At 34.4% G+C, this 8,627-nt stretch overlaps 1 protein-coding gene across 1 annotated transcript; it reads left to right on the top strand.

Annotated features, from left to right (window-relative positions):
* Window positions 1-270: 270 nt before the first annotated feature.
* Window positions 271-1,262, top strand: LOC104221980 (uncharacterized). Its single transcript, XM_009773141.2, has one exon. The coding sequence runs from the start codon at window positions 501-503 to the stop codon at window positions 1,041-1,043; it is 543 nt and encodes a 180-aa protein (XP_009771443.1). The 5' UTR covers window positions 271-500; the 3' UTR covers window positions 1,044-1,262.
* The last annotated feature ends 7,365 nt before the right edge of the window (window positions 1,263-8,627 follow it).

Here is an 8,627-nt window from a genome sequence, read left to right as displayed (position 1 = left end):
GCCAAAATGGAATAAGGCTGAGTTAAAGTGCCAAAATAAAAAATTGGGCCAAGTTTAATAGTCTATGTATTTGGCCTTTTAATATATAGAGGAATATAGTTCAGGGGTGTTTTGGAGACACCATATAGTTTAAGTAGGTAACAGATAATAAAGTGATAGTTTAGGTGGGATTTACGCTAAGTTAAATAGCCATAGGTAATGCTACATGTCATGTTTTTAAGATAATTAGTAACGTGTACTAGAGGAACCTTTAAGAACGTAAGAGGGAGTTTTAATATAAAGGGCAATATAAATGAGAGATTTTGGGAACAAGGAATAGATTAAATAGAAGACTCATAAAAATTTGATAGTTTAGGGGATTATTTTGAATATGTAAAAGGTAATTATCATTTGTCAGAATCCTTTCCAGTATAGTTTGAATTCTCCATATCTTAGCACATCATTCAGGTATAAGTGGATTTCCTAAATTTTCAGTTCTAGAAAATTCGTCTAAAAAGGAGATGAACGCCCAATTGAATTCCACACCGAGTTTCATCCAAGAAAACGGCACCGAAAGTGATTCCGACACGAACACTGACGATTCGCCGGAATATTACCAGCCAATCTCTTCCATCGCTGATGACGACGATGCACAGATCTCCGATCAGCGTCCAAATCCTGTTCAAAACTCCGATGATGAAGAGCCCGACGAATCTAATCATTTTCATCGACTCCCCAACGGTTATGCGCATTGTGTGGAGAACGGAATATCATCACTGGATCTGAGCGACGGGGAAGAAGATGAATGTAAAAGTGAGGTTGAAGAAGAGGAGGAGGGAATAAGAGCGGCGTCTGATAATGCTGCGCAGAGAGCGCTCAGAGAGGACGAGAGCCGCCGCAATGCTCCGTTGACGGAGGAGAATGCAACGAGAGTGATGGAAGCCATGCGTAGGGTTTCTTTTGGTGGAGTGGCTCCTAATTGGACCAGTGAAGTACCTGAGGATCAGTGGATCGAACATCTACGAAGATTGAGAGAACCACCAGCTAATGCCTCCACGAACTGAAACTTTGAATCTGCCATTAATTGTTAATTGCCTCAACTTTACGGATTTAATCTTTTTGCTGTAGCGGCTGATCTGCGTGTGCTAGTTATTGTCGTTAATTTGATTCGACTTTTCAGTGAGTCCTTTGTGATTTCCACCACTTGCTCATCCTTTTGCTGGATAAATTGCCATTTGATGCAATAATCGGCTGATTCTCTAAAAAAAAATTGTTGAATTCCATGATTAATTAGGCTACCTCTGTAGATGCTAGTGGAACCATGCCGACAATCTTCTCAATTTATCATAGCTTTTTGCAACTAGTTAATTTAAATGCTACTCAAACTGTGGTTGCCATAACCTTTAAATATTGACTTCAACTCCTCGTGGTTCTGGTGTGCCAGCAGCCGAACCACTTTTATTCACTCAGTCGTCAAAAATTTATACTTGTATAAATAGATAATTTATTTATAATATATCTATATCTATACTACTATAAAAGCATGAACCCTCTAAACTAAAAGTTAATTTACTTAATTGCCCATGTTATTAGCCTAATTAACCAAAAGACCATTAACTATCGGTTCCTAATGTTTTCAACCGTTGCCAGTACTTGCCACCTTAACCATTTTACATCGCTACTCCTCCAAAGAGTCGCTGCTCTCCTCACTCTTCAGATTAGAACTCTTAACACGCCTTCACCAAGTAGCGTCTTCTTTCTTCACTTTTCTTACAAAGTTTGTGTGCTTAACAGTCAAGGTTCTAGTGCTACTACTATTTTTTCTATTTAACTTTTTCCTAAATCCTTGGTGATATTTATATATATACTCCTAACTTCATTTCTGTTTACTTAGCAGAAAGCGTCCATTCAAACTTCTTATGACTCACTGGTTAGTATTAGTATATTGTGACAGTTTCTTTTGGATTGGGATATTCGACCATTTTAGTTTATTTAAAGATTTTGTGGTGCTTTGTTTTATAAAAGAGAAGGGAAGTTTCTTCCAGTGAATCACATCTTCAACTTTGCTACTTTAGACTTTTGCCCTTCATTATCTTGTTTGTGTTTCTCTGCCAATATAAATTATTTATTGTTGGTCACAAACTTATGTTCACCAAATTACACGTTGCCGATTATTTATGATGAGGTAAAGCAAATGATTTAATTTCTTAATTTCTTGATAAGATGAATAGATCATGTTCTACGGATTATGAATTGAGAGCATGCTTCTCTATGTGTTTTTTGTACAATTTCTTTGCGTCCTTATCTGATTCTATGTAATGCTCATAAATGATGATATTTTATTACTATCTTTTGATCAATGCAAAATTTTTGGAATAACTTAAGATTTTTATAACAACCTAACTCATTAATAGATTTTCTACTGATCCTGATTTTTTACTTAAGCTGTAGAAACTACTATAGTCATAGTCTATAAGTTGAGAACCATGTATATAAATGAATACCCTAAAAAAATGACAAATGAGAAGTATTAGTTTTTTTTGCTAATAGAAGTATTTGGTTGAAGTTTGTCTCCATGCTCTTTGGGAGTAAAAATATAACAAAGACAACCAAAGAATGAAAGAATATTAAGTGATGGGCAATATATTGTGGGTGAGAATTCCCAAGTAAGACATATAATCTCATTAATTAGAAAGAAAAGGAGTGCTTCGAACGAGAAATAGATATAAATACCGTCAAAGATGAGATACTTACCATAGCTTGTACATGAGGCATTTGTTAGGAACGAACTTTTAGATTTTGGCATTAGTTAGGAATGAACTTTCATTCGAAAATTGTCTTAGTCAGTAGAAATGAAACTTTTCCTTGAAAATGCGCCATTGTATATTATTTGCTTTTGGATATCACTTAGTTAATAGTACTCAATAATCATGTAGATATTACTCCAATTTAAGACTATTCATGTATTCTACTTAACTATTTCTTTCCTAATCAAAATTCACTCTTCTCTCCTCTTGATTCTATATATTTAATATTTATTTCTATGTGCAAATAAATAGTTGGCATGCACTTCGTGTTTTAATTGTTATTTTTCTTTAGCAGTTTAGAAAATTGTACCTTCCATGATCGGCCAATTATTGAATATAAAAGTCAAAGATATTGGTTAAATGTATTTGTTTTGTTAATCCTGCAAAAATATACCTCGAATTTATACACACTAGATGTGAGTAATCGTTTTACATGAAATTTATGTGGACTAAGAGTACCAACATTCACATTTTCCTAATTAGACACTTGAGTTTTTATTGTTGAAATCAAAATATGAAAGAAATTCACTAATAAAAGAATAAAAAAGAAATTTAAATGGACAGTAAACTATGGTACCGTATAATACCATAGCTCATCATTGGATGCCGTTTAAATCTTTATATATATATATATATATATATATCTTGCATTAGATATCTATATTTTCGTGCTAATGACAATGTAATTAATTTAAATTAGCCAAATTGATAAACTTTACTAGACTTCATATGTTCTTGATAGATTAAGCACTTCATATTTTGTTGTTTTTTTTCTCTTTGTTAGTTCTTTTGTGTTGATGGATTACCACATAAATTCTCCCTTTTGCGAAAATAAAATTCTAGATTTGCATGCAATTTCTACAGAGCATACTAGGTGATTAGTTTCAGTTTCTCTTACGTCCATCATCTGTTTTTATTTGAAGGATTGCTAGGAATAGAAACAAGCAACTCTCTAGCCAATTAGTTCTGTCATGAACAGGTTATGTAACCTTAACATGTTTTTCAACAAGGGGTGTCAAAATATAAAAAATTAAACACATGAAAAAGCCAAGGAGATTCAAAATACAATAAATATGCGTAAACGAAAAAATCTTACCGAGCAATAACAATATAATATTTCCTTGACACTCCTTGGTTAAACGTGGCTTTGCACTTCTCACATGAGCAACTTTACATAGTAATTTCAAGAGGATTATCAATATCGACAAAAAGAGTCCTGGTCATGATAAACTAACAACAGATGATATCGAATTAAACTTTGATCATTCATTTTCATACGTTCAAATGATATCCAATCATCTTGCATCGACGAAAAAATCAATATGCGACAATTCACATTAATCTATCGCAAAAAATTGTACTTTTCCATTAATTTATACTTATATACTCAAAGATTTGTTATAATAATATTAATATTATTTTATGAAGTTATGTATAACATGACTCGGCATACACGTGCAACGCACGTGCCGAGAAACTAGTGTGTGTATATATATGTGCTAAATCCCATTGACTTCTTTGTTTATTTACTTGTTTGCATTGTGGCTGGAAAATCCTTGTTCCGCCACTTGCTAGAACTAGCACCATCTGATTTTCTTGCATCAGTCATGGATTATAGTGTTGTTTTTCTGGTTAAACTTAAAAATTATATTCAACCAAGTATATCAATATGTACAACTTGACTCATTTGGACTCATGAGCCAATTCTCAAAGTAATCAGACTACTACAGACTATTCAAAACTAAAACAGACTATTCAAAACTAAAACAGACTACTACAGATTACTTCTATATAGGGTAACTAACTAGGTGACTTTGCCATGTATAGCACTTTTGACCATAAATGTGTAGCTGCAATATGATCTCTCTAACCAATTGCAGCCTTCTCTTTTCTGATTCCTGAATCTACAAGCATTCCTTTTCAGCCCAAATTTGGTAAACAACAGCTGCAAACAGAAAGCCAATGATGCCTGCTCTTAGTCTAGAACTATTAGTCTTTACAGATGCCCAGCTCACCTTTTCCTCCCAACATTTGATCTGCCTTTTTCTCTCCTATCCATTCCAATAGAGTACTCCATATAGCCTTTGAATAGCAGCAGTCAAAGAACAGATGTGCAAATGTTTCCATTGCATTAGTATTTCATAGTGCACAGTCCTGCACTACTTGTATGCCCCATTTGTGTAATATGTCCACTGTTGATAAACTTTTGTGAATAGCTAACCATAAGATAAAGTGATGTCTGGGGCAAGTGCACAGATAGTCATTATCAAGAATGCTATTTAGAAATTAACCAGTAGTTGTTTGTCCTGACAAAGGGACATTGTCCCATATTGAAAGAGGAAGAGATTTTTGATGGGTATATAAGCAATTGCTCTTCTTCTAGCTCTTAAAGAGTTGAGAAGAAGGCAAGCCTCGCGCCGCCGTTTATTTGTTAATAGTAAATATTAACAGAAATGTTATTAAATATCCGTTTTAATAACAGAGTATTAATATTAATATTAATATTAAATCCAACGGAATATTAAACATTTTTCCGTTATCCGTTTTTCGGTTTTGTAACTGAAAATTAACCTCTCTCTTGAATTCTCGGTTTATTGTTGCGTAAATAACCATTTATGTTATGGCATTTATGCTATGACCGTTTTGCATAAACAATCATTCTGAAGAGTTGCACCTCTTCAGTTTTCAGCCCAATATAAATATCAGTCCATTCTCTTAGATTTTTCATATGATTTTCTGAGTTCTCCTCCTTTCTTTTGCATACTTTTAACTTCAAAGAAAGCAACAGTAAGTGTGATTTGCTACCGAACATTGTGTTCGCTGAAACATTGGGGTTTGAAGTAACACTACACCAGTGTGTAATTCATTCTATCGTAGGATGAAATAATCCGGGTACTAGAAGAGGATTAAATTTCTTAAGGAAACACTATGAATTCAATGGGCTCGGATTAACTTTTGTTTTATTTACATTTTTTTTTATATATTATTTTATCTTTTCCATAATTAATATACAAATATAGTTTACTAATAAGCTTAAGGAATTTAACTTTTTCTGTATTTGTGTTATACTTACTGTTCTGGAGACTAAAACCTATGTGATTTTTCTACTTCCGTTTTGGAGATTAAAGCCTTCGTGGCGATTTTCTACTCCAGTTTTAAATGTTTATTAGACGTTTGTTTGTATCATTCTTTTACAGAAAGGATGAATGACAACGGAAACCAAGCTGTTCCGATGGTGACTGCTAATGGTCGACAAGCCGGACACCGGCATTGGCACCGACGGAAAAACTCGAAAAATTTTCCGGAATTAATTTCAAGTGGTGGTAGCAGAAGATGTTCTTCTACCTGACTACTTTAAGTCTGCAGAAGTTCATTAGGAAGATGTTCCTATTCTGCCCGATGAAACTCCAGAGAATGAACGCTTTCTCGTGATTGAGGCATGGAAGCATTCTAATTTTCTGTGAAGGAATTATATTCTTAGCGGACTGGAGGACGATCTGTATAACGTCTATAGTGGCGTGGAGACGTCAAAAGAACTATGGATTGCGCTTGAAAGGAAATACAAAACTAAAGATGCCGGGTTGGAGAAATTCGTTGCCACTAAATTTTTGGACTACAAAATGGTAGATAGCAAGTTTGTTATTACCATAGTCCAGGAATTGCAAGTGATTATTCATGATCTCCTTGCTGAAGGTATAAGTAGAATTAATACTAATGTTGGTAGTATTAATTTTATTATGTTTACTAACAGAATTTTCATTGAAGGTCTTGTCATCAATGAAGCATTCCAAGTTGCAGCGATGATTGAGAAGTTGCTTCCTTTGTGGAAGGACTTCAAAAATTACTTGAAACACAAACTCAAGGAGATGTCCCTTGAAGATCTCATTATTCAGTTGAGAATCGAAGAGGACAACAAAGCTGCTGAAAAGAAAGGCCATGGAAACTCAACAATAATGGGAGCAAACATTGTTGAGGATGCTCCTCAGAATAACAGAAAGAGGAAGAAGGCCTCTGGACCGAAAAACAACCCAAGCAAAAAGCGGTTTAATAGGAATTGCTACAACTATGGAAAAGCTGGACACAGATCTATAGGTTGTCGTGCTCCAAAAACGACAAGAAGAAGGGTCAAACAAACATGGTTGAAAAGCATGAAGATGTTGATGACTTGTGTGCTATGCTTTCTGAATGCAACATGGTGGGAAATCCTAAGGAGTAGTGGATTGATTCTGGAGTCACTCACCATGTTTGTGCTATTAGAGAAGCATTTGCTACATATGCTCCTGTTGGACCCGAAGAGACACTTTCTATGGGAAATACTGCAATGGCCAAGATTGAAGGATGTGGGAAGATATTTCTGAAAATGACTTCTGGCAAGGTGGTGACTTTAAACAACGTCCTTCATGTTTCCGAGATTATGAAGAACGTAGTCTCTGTTGGACTTCTTGTTAAGAATGGTTTTAAGTGTGTTTTTGTATCCGATAAGGTTGTAATAAGTAAGAACGAAATGTTTGTAGGAAAAGGTTACCTCACTAAGGGCCTTTTCAAGCTGAATATAATAGTTGTTGAGAATAATAGTAAAATTTCAGCTTCGACTTACTTACTTGAGTCAAATGAATTATGACACATACATTTGGGTCATGTCAATTATAAAACCTTACGAAAAATGATTAACTTGGAAGTATTGCCTAAGTTCGAATGCAACAAATCAAAATATCACATATGTGTGGAATCTAAGTATGTTAAACATCCTTATAAGTCAGTTGAAAGGAATTTAGATCCTTTAGACTTAATTCACACAGATATTTGCGACATGAAGTCAATACTATCTCGCGGTGGAAAGAAGTATTTCATAACTTTTATTGACGATAGTACTCGATATTGCTATGTTTACTTAATAGTAAAGATGAAGCAATAGACGCATTCAATCAATACAAAAATGAAGTTGAAATGCAACTTAACAAGAAAATCAAAATGATAAGAAGTGATAAAGGTGGTGAATATGAATTTCCTTTTGAAGAAACATGTTTAGAATATGGAATTATTCATCAAACAACGGCCCCTTACACACCCCAATCCAATGGGATTGCGGAAAGAAAGAATCGTTCATTAAAGGAGATGATGAACGCATTGTTGATAAGTTCTGGTTTGCCATAGAACTTGTGGGAGGAAACCGTTCTTACGGCTAACCGAATACTAAATCGAGTACCCCATAGCAAAACACAATCCATTCCATATGAAAAATGGAAAGGAAGGAAGCCCAACTTGGATTATATTAAAATGTGGGGGTGTTTGGCAAAAGTGCAATTTCCTAAACCCAAAAGGGTAAAAATAAGACCGAAAAACGTTGATTGTGTTTTCATAGGATATGAGACCAATAGTAAAGCATATCGATTTCTGGTTCATAAATCAGAAAATCCCGGCATTTATAATAATACGGTTATAGAATCAGATAATACTGAGTTCTTTGAAAATATATATCCGTATAAAAAGAAATGTGAGTCGACTGGTGAAGGATCTAAATGACCTCGGGAAGTAACAAAAGAAAGTGAATTTAATCAGGAGGATCCAAAACGTGGTAAACGTCAAAGAACGTCTACTTCATTTGGACCACATTTTGTGACTTTCTTATTAGAGAATGAGCCTCGAACATTTAAAGAAGCTATGTCTTCTTGGGAATCATTATTTTGAAAAGAGGCAGTCAATAGTGTAATAAAATCCATATTGAACAACCATACATGGGAATTGGTTGATCTTCCTCTTGAAAATAAACCGTTGGGTTCTAAATGGATCTTTAAGAGGAAAATGAAAGATGATGGAACTATTGATAAATATAAGACACGA

This window comes from Nicotiana sylvestris, chromosome 6 (genome assembly GCF_000393655.2).
Source record: "Nicotiana sylvestris chromosome 6, ASM39365v2, whole genome shotgun sequence".
Taxonomy (NCBI): Eukaryota; Viridiplantae; Streptophyta; class Magnoliopsida; order Solanales; family Solanaceae; genus Nicotiana; species Nicotiana sylvestris.
The sequence above is the reverse complement of the archived record's forward strand: the minus strand, read 5'-3'. Positions and strand labels throughout refer to the sequence as shown.

Excerpts from the sequence above, each read along its gene's own strand:
- LOC104221980 (XM_009773141.2), top strand. The coding sequence starts at position 501 with ATGAACGCCCAATTGAATTCCACACCGAGTTTCATCCAAGAAAACGGC.